Source organism: Paroedura picta, chromosome 14, assembly GCF_049243985.1.
Source record: "Paroedura picta isolate Pp20150507F chromosome 14, Ppicta_v3.0, whole genome shotgun sequence".
Lineage (NCBI taxonomy): Eukaryota > Metazoa > Chordata > Lepidosauria > Squamata > Gekkonidae > Paroedura > Paroedura picta.
In genome coordinates this window covers 14,658,697-14,675,494 of record NC_135382.1, presented here as the reverse complement: position 1 = coordinate 14,675,494, position 16,798 = coordinate 14,658,697, and the positions used below count along the sequence as shown (strand labels likewise).

General features: G+C 45.5%; 2 protein-coding genes across 4 annotated transcripts in view; one reads left to right on the top strand and one right to left on the bottom strand.

Moving 5' to 3' along the window:
* PACS2 (phosphofurin acidic cluster sorting protein 2) overlaps nucleotides 1–8,588 on the bottom strand; it is a 76,757-nt gene extending 68,169 nt beyond the window's left edge. Inside the window, exons 1-2 of one of the 3 annotated variants that reach the window (XM_077309527.1) lie at nucleotides 8,375–8,497; nucleotides 6,086–6,199 (exon numbers count right to left, since the gene is read on the bottom strand). Coding sequence is in view for 1 of the 3 variants with exons in the window: in XM_077309524.1 (XP_077165639.1) it covers nucleotides 8,375–8,511 (137 nt within the window). In the remaining 2 variants the exon portion in view is untranslated. Of the gene's footprint in view, nucleotides 1–6,085; nucleotides 6,200–8,374 lie in introns of all 3 variants that reach the window. The other 2 variants (XM_077309524.1, XM_077309525.1) reach the window with 2 other exon arrangements.
* Nucleotides 8,589–8,745: 157 nt separating this feature from the next.
* Nucleotides 8,746–16,798, top strand: SEC22B (SEC22 homolog B, vesicle trafficking protein). The gene is made up of 5 exons (XM_077309538.1): nucleotides 8,746–9,191; nucleotides 9,367–9,476; nucleotides 11,883–12,043; nucleotides 13,696–13,842; nucleotides 15,275–16,798. Exons 1-5 carry the CDS (start codon nucleotides 9,117–9,119, stop codon nucleotides 15,427–15,429), a joined length of 648 nt encoding a protein of 215 aa, XP_077165653.1. The 5' UTR covers nucleotides 8,746–9,116; the 3' UTR covers nucleotides 15,430–16,798.

The window sequence follows — 16,798 nt, the reverse complement described above, 5'->3', positions numbered from 1 at the left end:
ACCACTGGTGGGGGAAAGGGGAGAGACAAGGCTGAAGAGACCCCTCAACTGTAAGACAACTATGCACAGTGAGAACTACCCACAGGTTCCCAGGAAAAGAACACTGCTCCGAAGTGCAAAATCGCTTTCACCCTGCGGTACTGCAAACAACAAAAATAGAGGCCAATAGCACCTTTAAGACCAACAAAGATTTATTCAAGGCACTGTTCCTCAGACTAAATGAACCACCATCATAATTGCGAGGAAGGCTCCTGGGATTCTTCCGGCTGTGTCCAGCCTCTCCCCTCCCTCGTGCAGCCCCCTTGAATCAACTAAAAAGGAATTCACTACCTTTCAACGCTTTATACAAATCTGAAGAGCATTGTTGGATCTGCCCTGGCAGCCTATCTGTAGTTCTCTCAGTAGCTGCTCCTGTTTCATGGGAAAGTAATACACCGGCCCATGAAAAAGCCAAAAAGAATAGAATTTGTGTGATATATTTAATAAGGACCAAACTGACACATAATATTAAGCAAACTATTGGCCTCACCACAAGTCTCCATCAGGCTGGATGCGTTTAAAAATGAAGGAGAGCAGATTTTATAAGCCATGATGGTTAAGCTCTGATCTTGCATGCATCTTAAGGTAAAGGTATCCCTTGTGCAAACACCGAGTCATGTCTGATTCTTGGGGTCAGACCCCCCCCCATGGTTAATGATGGACCTGGAGGGGGTCCCCCCTGGGTGAGCCTGTACATAGCTATGTTTCTCAACCATATTCTGCACCATCACATTTCGAGGGTTTCTTGAATCCTGAAAAACATTTCAGGGGATTTTCAATGGTAGAAATGTCAAGAAAGGCTGTAGTACACCCTGCTTGCTAAGCACACTACTTATGCTATGCTTTCAGATTTCTGTAACCATTGTCCTATTACTTCTCTTCTTTAGATGTCTTAATAACGTAAAACTGCAAATCCTCGCTGCCTATTCCATGTTGCAGGTAAGCCACACATGTATCTATCCAAGCTCTTGGCTTCAACTGACTATCATTCTCTATCAGGTCTTTGGGCATCATCGCTCACATTGCTGAGGGGCAGCAGAGAGAGTCCCTTTTATATTGAGTCTCCACGTTCAACAAAAGCTAATTTTTTACACATTTGTTCTACTTGAATCCAATTCTTCTTTTGCAAAACTTGAAAAGGCTGCCGGTAGATACCCATGGAATTTCCCAAGGAGGCGTGGAGTTCAGCTTGTTTTTAAGGTGCAAAAAGGTAGCATGTAAAATAAATCATTGTCAAGCCACAACTGACTGACAGCAACCCCATAGGGTTTTCAGGGGGAAAGAGATTCAGAGGTGGCTTTCCCATAGCCTGCCTCCACATCATGCCCCTGGTATTCTTTGCTCATCTCTCTTCCAAATATTATCCAGGGCCACCCCTGCTTAACAGCTGAGATATCTATCCAAGTAAGGGCCATTGCACTATTATAATAATCCATTATTAATTGTAACAGGTACAATTCAGCAGCGGTTTTAAGGATTTGCAGAGCCCAGAGCACCAGAGCCAATTTAAGGATTTGCAGGGCCCTAGCAGAGTACAATTTCAGTGAGAGCAGACAGACTGGGGTTCTGAGGGGGCCCCACACAGTGGAAAGGGGTATCATTCCAAATCTCCTTAAACAGGGGGAAAAGTGGGGAGGAGATAGGCTATGGTCCTGATCCATGGGGGGAGGCAAAGTGCAGGGCCCCTGAAAGGGTCCGTAGCATGTGCTACATGGATAAACTGGCCCTGGTACGATTTGTTTCACAGGTAGTTTTCCTAATCCCTCATCTCTGAATCAGACCATTTGTCTTAATGTTGATTCTTAAGGTGTTTGCCACACTTTGTGGAATGAAACTATTAAACAGCGTCTTCTGTCAGCCATAGGCCTATAAAGAGTGCATACAGTAACTACTGTGCAGATTGTCAGTCCACAGTGCCTTTTTGTACCAGTTTGCCAGCAGGGAACAAATGTTTTCATTATTCCAGCACGAACCCCAGCAAGTTTTTTACAATGCGAAAAATGACCTATTATCTTGGTCATTACACCCTTTAGAGCGGCAAGGGCAAACAATAGATCACAAGTGAGATACAAACAGCCAACAGGCAGCACGTAGCCCACGCACAACTCCTCCCTGGCCCTCCCAAGGAGCAATAGGGATGCATATGTGACAACCGATTCCTATTTACAGACTCTGCACAACTTCTTCATAGAGCTACATGAACGCAATTTGGATATCCTCCTTTGTATAAAACAAACAAGGAAGCAGAAAGTAGTGTGTTGGGGGGGGGATTGGTAGTGTCCAAGGCACCTTTAATCATACCTCAGACATGCCACCATTCAATCCTACATATCACTGAATAAGCATGTGAGGAGAGCTGAACCATCTCAATCTCATTGCATCCTTTCACATAAAGCATGTTTCTCCCCAGGTCAACTCATGTCCCCAATACCACAATATGAAACAAAGAGAAGGGAGAGGGTTCACAGTTGCCATCATGGGTATCTCCTCCTCTCCTCCAGACCCCCTCCCCCGATGAATATTCATATGTTAATTAAAAATTAATGCCCTCTTATTCGGCTTGGCACTGAGTTCTCCAGAAGAAATCCAAATTATTAACTTCCTACGGATGCTTTATATGTCAGCAGTTTCAACACAGAGGTCCTAATCCAAAAGAACGCATGGCGAGCTCCAGATTCCCAGCAAAGCTTCAGAGGTCACCGACACTTCCAGACAAACTTGTTCGCCACTCATATTTACAACCATTTAAAAAGAATCTCAAAAGGGCTCAGTATCTTCTCCCCCTTTCACATCTCTGAGAAAGAAAAGCTTCCAGGCATTTCCACTTCTTTGTCATCCTCCTGATACCTCAGTTCATATCACGTCTTTGTACTGACTGGTAATACTGTGACTGTGAGCGTGCCACGTAGAAGTGTGAAAATTCTGTGCCAAGTAATCTAAAGTCTAAACTAGGAAAGTGTGAACTGTGTAATTTGTACCAAGAATGTGAATCAAGCAAAAATCCATACTGGCAGTAACTCACAGAGTCTCACTGCAAATCCACTCCGTTGTCCTAACTGACCACGTACACAATTTCATCCCGCTAGTTTTCAGGTAACTTCATTAAATATATTCTCTTCAGTTAATGAACACAGGAGGGGAAAATCTTATTTTCTCAAACCCAGGCGTGAATTTTCTTCTCCTGTGCAATCAGTTTGCCCCACTTTTATGCTTTGCTCCTATGAAGTTCATTTTTAACCTGCCATTATAATGCTCGTTTTCCTGAAAGGTTCACCTTTAACTGCGAAGTTTATTGTAGGCAGAATTAATGGAGGGGTTATTCTTCAACAGTTTAGTGTACTGATGATATCCTATAGAGTTTTTTTAAGACAGTAAAATCTAACTTAAATCCAGCCTCATTTATCACACTATGATGGCATTGTACATGTGCAATCAGGAAGGAGAAGGAAGAAATGAAAAAAAATACAGTGATAAAGAACTAAGTTCACTGGAAAACCCAAATCTACTGAACCACAGCAGAACTTCCTAGAATGTTCCAGCTTCAAAACATCTACTCAGAAAAGCATTAACTTTGCAGTTATGGAGTCTGAAACAAGTATTAATCGCATACCACCAAATTCTTTCCTCATTAAAGGTGGCCCATCAGGCATCAATGGGGCGTCTGTTCCCAATTTGTAGAATGAGCTCCCTGAGGCCATTTATGCACTGGAGGTTTCATTTATGCACTGGAGGTTTCATCCAGCTGCAGGCTGGAGTCTTAGTCATGGCAGGTTGCCCCACCTCTTCCTGCACCCACATGGGGGAGCATTTGGCCTGGTGCACCTCATCCGCCCCCAATTTGTGCTCCTGCATGGTTGCTGGGGCAGTGAAGTTCCCAGTGCAGAAACGGTCTGAGGAAGGGAAGGGAGTGCTGTCCTCAAAAACATTAAAAGGCTCTGAAAGGCAACTTTTATTCAACAGATCATTTAATGGAGGGTAGCCTGAAAGCATTTTATTAGGCTTTGGAATACATTTGTGGTCTTATTCTCTAGTGCTTTATTGTAAGCTAACCACAAAGACTGGAACAAAGAAAAAGAAAGTAAAATATAATATAACTGTACATATAGTACAACTGCACAAAATATAATAATTTAATAATATAATCACAAATACTAAAATATCATTTTAAAACACCTATCCTAGAAAGGCATTTAGACAGCTGAACAACAACCTATGTAATTTATGTAATTTTGTACAACGTTCTATGTAAACTGCCCAGAGCTGTACGGAAGGGCGGTATAAAAATCCAAATAAATAAATAATAAAAAACCCACTACAAGAGGCTCATAGAGAGTCCTTCCTTCATTATTACAAAAAAAAACCCTCTATTTTAGACAAAAGGCTACTGGAGGGCTATACCAGTAAGTCCACATACAACATCTTATTGGATACTGGGGTCGAGGGCTACAATGCTACCTTCTGCCTAAAACCCATAAAGGTACCTTTCCAACTCCTGGTAGACCTGTTGTTCCAGGCTGTGGGACACGCTGTGTGTCCCTTTTTTTCCTTGTACTCAGCTTTATTGTAAACTGCCTTGAGCCATGTGGAAAGGTTAGATTAAAATGTTCTTATAAAATGCCATCTCTTTGTGCTACCTACATATCTACTGAAAAAATACAGACATTTACTCTCCATCTTGTGAAAACAGAATTATTGAGCCTTGTTCATGGGAAGTTTGGGACAAAGACCTCAAGAAATACTGTCCCTGCATGCATATCCCTACAAATCAGATGAGGACATCCCCTCTCCAAACCTCACATGCACAGTAGCTTGGAGAATAAGATACACAATACTACACTCTCCAGACCTTGGCACAAGTCCACTCTGCATGCCGAAGGGCTTGAAGGAAAAGATGGAGGGGCAAGCATAAATCTAGCCAAGCTAGGCCCTTGTTTTTATAGCAACCCGTTAATTTGCAGCATGAACAGAAACACAAATCACAAAAATGGGAAACTTGATTCCAGTTGCTAAATTGCTATTTTCTATCAATAAATTAACAACTACTTACCCTGAAGGAAAGCAATGTTTACAACATGGGCCCTTCAGTTTTGAAATCTTCTATGTATTTAAATAAATGCAGATAACTGGGGCCCCAGGCTGAAACTACAACAGAGAAGCTGACACAGTTTTATTTGGGAGACTATATCATGACTTCAAAGTGGCCTATGGCAAATTCCACAGCAAATTCCTCGCCCCCACCCTGACCTTCTTTGTTCAACAGAGCACAAAAGGTTTGAGCCACCTCCACACTACACCTCCAGGCCCTACATCAGATCCCAAATACTTCAACAGTAGCAAGAGACCAACCATATCAAAGTAGCTGAAAGGCCCTTCGGAAACACTAGGATCCATTTACTCAGCCGCATATGAAGACTGTCAGCAGATCTATCAAAACCATGACTGTTGCAAAACAAGGTCTGATGGCAAAAGTAAACAGGGTCAAGAGCAGAGGTGTTATCAGATGGCTCTGTAAATGCTAAATCACACACACACTCTTCAGTAATCTTGCCCACAAAATTCAGGTTTAGTTGCCAATAAAATAAGGGTCCAATAGCACCTTTAAGACCAACAGAAATTTATTCAAGATGTGAGCTTTCGAGGGCGTGCATGCACTCAAAATCTCACGTCTTGAATAAATTCCTGTTGGTCTTAAAGGTGCTATTGAACTCTTATTTTGTTGTACTACTTCAGACCAACATGGCTACCCACTTGAATCTATCTATCCTTATAGTTGCCAAGAGAGTATAAGGATTTTCTATAAACAATCTCATCGTAGCTTGACCAGTGAGGAGTTCACATACAAAAAATCTGCACAGAACATTCACATCTAATGATTCCTTGCAATATTTCATAACATCTTCAGTTTTTAACAGCAGTCCTGGTTCCAGGCAAGACATATTTTTACAGATTACCTCAATGGCAAAGCATTATTTTAACAGATCATTTAACTGAGGAATAATTTATTACTGATATATACTGCATCTATAAATATACAAAACTGCCTTACGCTCAATCAGATCTCGGGTCTATCAAGCTCAGTACTGGCTACTCAGATTGGCAGCGGCTCTCCAGGATCTCGGGCAGAGGTCTCTCAAATCGCCAACCACTTGAACAAACTGATCTGCTCTGGACCAAATTAAAGAAGAGTTGGCTTTTATACCTCGCTTTTCACCACCCAAAGAACTCTCAAATCAGGTTACAATCACCTTTCCCTTCCTCCCACCCGCAGCACCCTGTGAAGGTTGGAAGAGCTCTAAGAGAACAGCTCTGAGAAGAGCTCCAACAGGACTGTGACTGGCCCAAGTTCAGCCAGGTGGCTTCATGTGGACAAGTGGTGAATCAAACCCAGCTCTCCAGATTAGAAGTTAGACACTCTTCGCCACAAAACCACAGTGGCTCCCAATTGCTTTATTGAGGCAATAATCTATAAACAACATAATGCCACCATGCAGCCTTGGGGCAGAAGGGCAAGGTCTCTGCTAACTGCTGTCAGCAACTGATTATTTAGTTGCCCATTTTTCTCTTAAATGCAGACATATTTATTAAACCCAAGATGTTTCCCATGCAATTCAATCTCAAGTGAACACAAACAAATCCAAATTGCTGTTTTTTTCCTATTTATCTCTGGAATCTGTTAACCATTTTAATTATGCCGTATGTTAATTTACCCTCACACTTTGCCTATAAGTATGAGCTGATAACTTCCATTTCATGACATTGTATCTGAGGAAGTGTGCATGCACATGAAAGCTCACACCTTGAAGAAAACTTTGTTAGTCTCAAAGGTGCCACTGGAATCTGAATATGATTTGGTCGCATAAGGCATGCCATTGTTGTATGACAAAAAATTATTATGCTTGGTAAAACTGAAGGAAGCAGAAGGAGAGGTAGACAAAAAACAAGGGGGATTGATAGAACCAAGGATACAAGTGGATTGACCTTACAAAAACTTAAAAGAAATGACTGCAGACAGTGTTGGATGGCATGTCTTTGTTCAGAAATTGCCGGGAGTTAGAAAGGACTGGAGAAAACCGAAGAGCTGCCACCTCCAGAAACCTTTTAAGTGGAGATGCTGCAGACTGAAGCTGGGACCTTCTGCATGCAAAGTAGGGGCTCTTCCAGGGAGTTATCCGTTCCTTTATCGTTGGGAACAGAAGGCCTTCATTCCTGACGACAACTCCACACAAGTGAAAAGCAAAGATGCCACCCCAGCAGACCAGTGCACAGGGTGGGGGTGCTCTACAATACATTCCAGAACCTTCATGGAACACCTCGGTTATTTCTTTCTCATTTTTCTTTAATCTTTAAACTCTTCTCTTTTTTTTCTATCTCGTACCATTGTTAATAGATTCAGGTGAGTAGCCATGTTGAAGTAGGACAACAAAATCTGAGTCCAATGGCACCTTAAGGCCAACAAAGATTTATTCAAGATGTGAGCTTTCGTGTGCAAGCACTCTTCCTCACTGTGCTGACCCCACCTGGTGGAATGGGGACCCTTGCGGACTTTGAACAATTCTGCAGGGACTGCAAGAGGGAGCTCCTCCGCCAGGTTGAGGTCGACCAGAACCATTACCTTCCTCTGCGTGTCAGAGCCTCCCTCCCTTGAACATCACCACCTGAACCATGAAGAAGAAGAACCATGGGGCCCTCAGTCTGCTGCAGTTGAATTACTGCTCACTACTGTTCCATTGTTCTACTGTATTACGGCTTTGTTGGTATCGACTGCTTATTATTACTGCTATTCATAGCCACTGGCTTTCTGGATCGTGCCACGTAAACCCTCCCTGAGCCTTAGGAGAGGGCGGTATATGATAGATAGAGAGATAGATCTCAGATCCCATTGTTAACAGGTTTTCACTGATTCAATATGCACCTTTGTGCGTTATTGCATTTAATTTGTGGGTCAATCTTTCTCCCCGCCCCCCCCCCCCGGCCACGGCCTTGCACCCCAGCCTGCCCGAAGCAAGGGTCTGCACGCCAGCCGCCCCCCGGGCGCGCCCTTCAGCTTGCGCGTGCTCGTGGCCCCCGGAGGCCCCGAAAGGTTGCAGGGCGGCGGCAGAGGCGTCCTTCCCCACCCGCCAAGGCGCCACCGGAGCGGGAGGCCGGGAGAAGCGGGCCCCTTGCAGCAGGCCGAGCACGGAGCGCGACGGGCGCAGGGATGCCGGCCGGGATGGGTCCCGCGCATTGTTCTCCAGCCGCGGCGGCGAGGAGAGGGAGCCCCCCGGGCGGGGCAGGGCAGGGCAGAGCGAGGCGGCCCGCTGGTTCAATGCCTCTCCGGACGGCCGCAGGGACTCACCGCGGGACGCAGACGGGGCCGGAGCCGTCCATTTCCCAGGCCGCAAAGAGGGTCATAGGCACCGGGTTGCCCGAGGCCGCCGCCGCCGCCCCGCTTGGGGGCCCTCCGCGGGGCGACTCCGCCGCCGCCGCCGCCATGGCTCCGGACAGCCAGGCCAGGCCCGGGCAGAAGCCGCCGCTCGTCGCCCCTGGCAACGCCCCCGCCGCGGCTCATTGGCCGAGAGGCCGCCAGCCGCGCGACGTCACGGGGGAGGCGGGGCCAAGCGGCCGGCGGGCTCCCAGGCGCGTGCGGCGGCGTTCTGTGCGCGGGCCGCGCCGGGCGGCAATGAGGGCAGCGGCGCGGGGCGTCCCACGGCGGGGCCGCGCGGCTGAGGGGAAGGGCGCGAGAGCGCTGCCTCCGCGGCGCCGAAAGGCTGCCCGCTCCCGGGGAGGCTGTGGGGGAAGAACGGCGGGAAACCCCGACGGGGCCGCGGGCTGCTCCCCAAGTTTTCTTCCGGAAAGCTGCGCGCCCCTCTGCTGGGAAGAGTAGCCTGGGGGGGAACGGAAAGGAGGCTGCGGAAGCGAGCGAGGCGCTCCGCGGCAGAGGAAGGGCTTCCCGGGAGGCAGCCGATGAGGCGCGGAACGAGTGTGCGGGGACCCGTTTGAGCGCCGAGCCCCGCGGCAACGGACCGGAAGCCGGGGTTTGTGCCCGCCCCTTCCGGCCACCTCAGTCCGTCCCGGGGCTGCGGAGGAGCGACGTCGAGATGGTGCTCCTCACGATGATCGCGCGGGTGGCGGACGGGCTGCCTCTGGCGGCCTCCATGCAGGAGGACGAGCAGGTGGGCCCGGTCGGGGGTCGCCGCCTCCCCGCCCCCTGCCGCTTCAGGCAGCGCCGCATCCCCCACCTTCCCCCGGGGGCGGGCCGTGCACGGAGGGGGGGGGAGGTGTGGGGGTTCCCCTGGGCTCCTCAGCCCGTGTGGAGGGTCGCTAAGGGCTGCTTGTGTTCTTCTCTAGTCAGGCCGTGACTTGCAGCAGTACCAGAGCCATGCCAAGCAGTTGTTCCGGAAGCTCAATGAGCAATCTCCCACCCGGTGCACCTTGGAAGCAGGAGCCATGGCTTTTCAGTAAGTAGGGCAGGGGAGCGGGCCAGGAGGGAATCTCTGCGGTAGCGGAGAGGGGGCACCCCGATTTAGGAGATTCTTCATTAGGAATGGATTGCAACAGGCTGCCTGAACCAGGAGACACAAACATAGGCCTGTCCAGGGCTCTTATCCAGCCTGCAAGCAACTGATCATTATCTTTATTGCCATGTGACAGATGCTCTGCATTATATCTGTCTCTCTATATATATAAATGTATATGTATGTATACTGCCCCATTGCTAATGAATAATGATTGATGGGCATGGCAAGGTAACTATTCAGGGAGATAACTGTGGTAATGTTCTATGCACGTTTGAGTTTTGAGCAATAAAAATAAGATCATTAATTGGGTTTGCCTGTGTCATATGTAAAGTTTGTATCTCCCATACCGGGGATTACATTTTATGGTAAACATGACCTGACCTAAGTGACATTTAGGTCAGATCCTGTCCTTGTAACAAATGTGATAAATACCTATAGACTAAACGGTACATAGCACACCACCAAGGAACAGAGCATCCCCCAACCACTGTTTTTTTTCAAACATGTGGTTTGTTCCTATACATTAAGACATTCTAAATGTAATTCCATTCTAAATGTAATTTAGAATTCTGTGCTGATCAGGTAACAGATTTTTCTTAAATGACCTAAAGTTCCAGGGGTAGTCAAACTGCGGCCCTCCAGTTGTCTATGGACTACAGTTTCCATGAGCCGCTGCCAGCATTCTGGCAGGGGCTCATGGGAATTGTAGTCCATGGATACACGGAGGGCCGCAGTTTGACTACCCCTGAGCTAAACAGACTTTGTGACCCACAGTGCTCAGCCATACATTTAAACTCTGTCAGGTTTGTAACCCTGAAGTGTTCTACTTTCTCTTCTGTACTAGTTGCTACAGCTCATACAAAAGGGATCAGGTTCCGGGCATTCCTATTCTTTAGTTCTTCCATCCAGCATTCAAGGCAATGCAAACTAAGGATTTTGAGCCTGGCAGAAATAGTATCTTATTAATCGGTTTTTTGTTTTTTTGTTGTTGTTTTTTGCGTTGGTATTGGGCCAAGGTTCCATTGTTCAGTTTATCTGGGAAATCAGATTCCTGAGTCTTATGCCCATTTATTGCATTGGACAGTGCTCAGTGTTTCTTTATGAAGAATTACTTTGATGCTTATCTAAAAAGGAAGTGTAATAACAAAAGTCCCCAGGGAGCCCACCCACTTTCTCTGTTTTAAGAGCAAGCTTGGAAGACATGACAGGATTTCACTGCAAGTAGATGGTGATGATACAGCTAGAATTTGAAGCTTTGGTGATGCCCTGGTGTGTACTGACAGATCTGATAAATAGTTAAATCGTTTCTTCTTGCTACAGTTAACAAGAACATTGTTGCCCCTGGAGCTTGGGCAAATAATAAGGTTAGAGCAGTTCGACAGTCATCAGTACTCTAGAAAAAAATGGATTGATTATTTGGTGTTAACCACTCTGAAGCCACTCTAAATTCAAGTGGCAGATTTTTGTTTATGACCAATTATATAGATCCAGCCTAAGACACTTCACTTAAGTTCATCTTAAAAGATGCATTTAGGAAAAAAGGATAAGGATAACTAGAATAATCAAAGAAGTAAAGTTGTATGGACATACAGAACACCCTGACCTGGATGGCCCAAACTATCCTATTCTAGGCAGAAGTGAACCAAAGTTGGCCCTGGTTAATATTTGGATGAGAGACCACCAAGGAAGGCCAGGGCAGGCTATGTGGAGGCAGGCCATGACTGCCACTTTTTATTTTCAAAAAACAGGATAATAATATAAAAGTGATACAAAAGAAAAACAGGAACCATACAACAGACCATGTATATAAAAATCATTATACATTACTAGGGGTATGGAACAGAAAATATTTCTCCCCACATTCTCTGCATTATGATTGTAAAGACAGTATCTATAAATCACTATAATCCTCACTTCAAACATTGCAAATTTCTTTACCGGTGTATTTTATAATATTAACTTCATCATTACATATTCCATGTTACATGTTTCATTATGTCCACATACCAGACACAGCATTTAATATACCTAAGTTTAAACTTAATTGCAGGGACAGCCCCTTCTGAATGTCTCTTGCCTTGAAAACCCTACAGCAGGGGTAGTCAAACTGCAGCCCTCCAGATGTCCATGGACTACAATTCCCATGAGCCCCTGCCAGCAAATGCTGGCAGGGGCTCATGGGAATTGTAGTCCGTGGACATCTGGAGGGCCGCAGTTTGACTACCCCTGCAGGGTCACCTGACTGCGACTTGTCGGTGCTTTCCACCACCGCCATACATGCGGCATAATAGTGCTTTTCAGACAATGTGTGGGCCAATATTTGCTTTGATGTTTCATCTCTTGCAGTTATATCATTGAGAAAGGAGTATGTTATCTGGTTCTGTGTGAAGCTGCCTTCCCCAAAAAACTGGCATTTGCTTACCTGGAGGATTTGCATTCAGAGTTTGATGAACAGCATGGAAAGAAGGTGCCCACAGTGTCGAGACCGTATTCTTTCATTGAATTTGGTGAGATTCTTTCCTTTGAGATTGGCCAATGACTGCTGTATCGTTGTCCATTTTCCTGGCCTGCTCCACTTTTCCCTCCCAGAAGTCACGTCCCTTGCTTAGCATTGTTTTACATTAGCCTGAAAGAAATGCAGGCAGATGAGTCCAAGGCTTTTGCAGTCTCTAAAGCAGTTCCTGACACTGTAGCGAGTGTTTAGCTCAGCAATATTCGTAAAGATGTGTTTTCTGTCTTTCAAAGGAATTGTGGGATGAGGGACAAGAGCTAGCTCTTTCTTCTAACTAGATTCCTGTCAAAGCAGGTTGAGGTTAACTTCAGAGCATTCACAGAATGCCACCTTAAGATTCACCAAAGAAAGTAGAAAATTCTTGCATAACTACTTAGTAAACTACTGTCACCTGGAATTATCTGGGTTCAGCCTGATCCTGGAAAAGTTCAAGTAGTCTCTGGAACGGCCTTGCATTGCATCTGTCCCACAGGATCACATCTAGGTTTGACATACCCAGCCTCTGTGCCAAGACCATTAGTTCCTCACATATCAATCCTGTGCTTTATGCCAGAGATTGGTACTTTTTGCAGCATTCCTGGGGATGAAAACCATTTCCGGCTTGGCATCTGTGGCCGCTACAAGATAGAGGAGATATGGAGGGTACCATCTTGCTCTTAAGAGATTTCTCCTGTGTTTTGGTCCTTCCTGAATGGACAGAAGAAGAGGGTTCGGATAGGGGAAGGTAACGTGCTCTCTCAGTAGACGAGAGCAATAAGAAGCACCAGTGCACCTATGGTAAACATACGCAAAGAGGCCAGCAGACCCAGTGGGAGTGATCATCACGGCTAATCACTATCTGCAGAGGCAACCCACAGAAAACAACAACGGAGAGGCCAAATGAGAATGTGGAAGTAAACTTCAAACAGGTCTGAGGTCATTGTGCTACAGGGCTGAGATAAATGACTGAAAAGGTTCCATCTGGAACATTCTCTTATGTTATCCCACAGTCATTTGAGGCCCAGAATAGTCTGAGTGCCACTGGGGTTTTTTTAATGATAAATTGGGAGAGGAGCCAGTTCAGGGGTGTGTCACCTATGCCAGAGTGTGTGGGTGGGACCTTGCCACCTCCATAAGCAGGTTTTTAACTTACCTGGAGGTTTTGCACTCAGGTTTTGATTAACAACAAGGAAAGAAAGCTTCTCTCCCTATCACTAGACTCATCAGTGGAGGAACAACTTGGACTACATTTATTGTTGTGCTTTTTACTTGGGACCATCAGTAGAGGTTAGCAAGGCTGTGTCCTTCAACTGCATCCTCAGAACATCCTTAGGTACAATGTTTTCCTGCCAGGAAAGCAAGTCTGACTGTGCTGTGCCCATGAAAGTTCAGGTTTGAGAGAGAATAAAGGCACCTGTCACATCCTTGTCAATTTCCCAGTGAAACAGACATGGCATTTTGGCAAAAGCAGTTTGTTGATAAAGGGAAACAAAGCTTACTCTACTTCTTGTTGAAACTGATCAATATATAAACTGGAGAGTGAAGTCTTGGAACTAGAAAGGGCGGAAATGTTGGAGAGGCTGACCAGGTTTATGGAGTGGGTAGTATTGTTAATGTACTTTGGAAGGGAGGAGGGGGACGTTAATAAGCAACTTTCTATTGTTCCAGACACATACATCCAGAAAACCAAGAAACTTTATATAGACAGTCGCGCAAGAAGAAACCTGAGCTCCATCAACACAGAGTTACAGGATGTGCAGAGGATCATGGTCGCCAACATTGAGGAAGTCTTACAGCGAGGCGAGGCACTTTCAGGTACAGGGTAGCAGGGAGAACACGTGCACTAGCTTTTGTCTGTTTTTCCTGGGGGGGGGGGTTAGACGAAGTCTTGCGTGTACTACAAGCGTATCTGTTTAGTCTGCACACAGATGTAAAACTGCTTCTTACTAATGTAACCATCTGTAATGATTCCTCAGATAGACGGCCCAGTTTCACACTTTCCATGTTCGAGACTTTAAAGCAGGGGTGGCAAACTGTGGCCCTCCAGATGTCCAAGGATTACAATTCCCATGAGAATTTCATGGCAGGAGCTCATGGGAATTGTAGTCCATGGACATCTGGAGGGCCACAGTTTGCTCACTTTAAAGGCTAAGGTTCTTTCATACCTGGGCGGGGGGTGGGGGGAATCAACCTCACAGTGCTACTTACTTATCAAGGGTATATATAAGGCCTGCTCTTCTTTTTAAGGTAAATAATCAAGGTAAGATGGCTTACAATGTATTTAAAAGGCATACAAAATAAATTAGTAGTATAAAAAATGTTTAAAAGTGCCAGAGAACATTTAACTGAAAAGGCTTTCCAGATTTAAACTATTTTCACTTGACCCCGGAAAGTCCCTTGAGGAAGGAACCATCCAATGGGCAAAGTTGGTCACTTAGGCAGCCCTCATGGGGTTTACACCAATCCCATTTCCCCAGCTGAGGGTTCCCACAGTATAGCTTCCTTGGCCAACCTCAGCACCAGATGGAGGCAGTTACTTTAGTTCCATTAGTACTTTGAATCTTTGTATTGGGCCTCGAAAAATATTGGTAGTTCAGAAACCAGTGGGAGGACATTTTAACCTTCCAGGACATACTCTTGTTGATCATAAAGTTACTGGTCTCCTTCAGAACAACTTCACTGGTTGGCTCCAACACGGAAGCGTTGAATTACAATGCAGATTCAAGACCACACTTCCCCTGGGGCTTAAAAGGGATCCAGTTTACTAGAGACAGTAACATATTGCACATCCTGCTCTTAAAGATGTGAACTTGTTCCGCTGTTTCATTTCATCCTTTATTAGACTTTGTTCACATTTTGCTTTGGTTCTGTTAAAGTGTGTGTGGATGGATTGCTCCTTATTGCATATATTCGTGTGTCTTCTTGTAACATCTCTCCTCACCTTGGTATATAAAATCAGGCTTTGGGTATCTGAAAAAGTGACCTCTGGTTCATGGAAGCTGAGATGGAAGCAAATGTTGCTGGTCTTTACATTGCTACTAGACTACTGTCTAATTGGAACAATATGGGAGGAAGGTGCTCACCTTAACCAGCCGCTGTAAAGCACTCTAGTCACAGGTTTCAGTACCAATGGGATGTATAGAAGTACACGCATATATATTGGCAGAAAACAGTGATTCTACTCAGAAGAAATGGGTACTAATTTCAGGGTTTTTACGTCCTTCCCCTTTTCCTTCTTTTCAAACAGCTTTAGATTCCAAGGCCAACAACCTGTCCAGTTTGTCCAAGAAATATCGTCAGGATGCCAAGTATCTGAACATGCGCTCCACCTACGCCAAGCTTGCTGCTGTCGCTGTGTTTTTTATCATGCTGATTGTCTACGTGCGGTTCTGGTGGCTGTAAATCCTTGCCAGGCACCCAAAAGGGAAAACGGAAAGCTCAGCAGGTGCATAGTTGCCGGAGGCCAAGATCCCAGGACAATATATTAGAATCACCATCGGTATATCTCACAGTGAAGATTGTTGCTCCTCTCGAGTGAATCAGTTCCAAAATATCGGGAACCTGCTGCAAATTAAAGATTTTTTTTTTTAATTTCCAAAGTTGATACACTTGAGAGAGAGCTAGCCTTGTCCATCCCATTAGTAGTGATTGGGGTGTTTTGATCACTCAAATTTACTGCTACTCGGCACCGTTAGCAGTACGTACATCCCCCTTGCCTGTACGCAAGTCTATCCCTAGTAGATAAGGAGTCTAATGAACATTCCTGGTCCATTCTGCATATTTTAATTGAGAATCTGGGTCCTCCTGCTTGAACAGAAATGTCTGTTTGAAGGCAGAGTCTTTAATGTGAAGAACCGTGTTAGTTTTCGGATTGTCCAGTTAGTGCTGAACTTTCACTCTGAAATACCTTGGCTCATCATACCTTTACCCATGCAGTAAGTAGATTCAATATTCTGCCTTAACAGACTGCGTCTAGTGCTAAATGAGATGTTACAAATTGTTGTCATAGAATTAAATCCAGAATATGATCCATGTTCACTTCAGAGAAATCTGTTTTAAACCATTAACAAGAATAATACATCCTCTGTATATTTTAGGAGCAGTTGCTAAAGCATCATCTATGGCATTCTTATTCTTTGTTGGTGAACGTCAGTGTCTCCTCCGCCCCCACGCACATGCGCTCGCAGGTCCCGACAAGGCCCCCAGTGTACAGAACATTCACAGAGGTACAAGTCTTAAACGGAGAGTTTGATAGTCTGTGTTCTGGGGAAGAAATTAGATTCCTTCTCAGTTTCCTGGATCTTGGTCTGTTTTCTGCATCTGTGAGGCAGAAATAAAGTCGTCGCTGTGGTCCAGAACGACTCTGTGCCGCCTAGTAAAGTCCATGCTAGGATCGGCTGCTGGTCTGTGGGTATATGTCAAAGGGTCTTCAAATGTCATCTGAAAAGCAGACGTGCGATATTTCTAAGTGGGAAATAGCACAGCTACCTTCCCAAGTACTCTCCTGGTCTCTGAGGCAGGCTGAGTGTTTCAGCAGCAAATGTTGCCCTGGCATCTGGACAAGGGCTCGTGTCTGGCCAGCTCGTTGCTGCTGAATTCCTGAACGTTTGACGTGTAGAAGTTTCAGTGTAACTAGAAATGCTGGACAGGCAACAGACACTATTTCTTGAGTAAAGTGTTCCCCAGCGATGACGAGACCTCTGAGGCAAGTTGTTTGCTACAGTCCTCGAATATTAGCAGTGAAATAAGCACATTAAAGTGAATCTTTGCA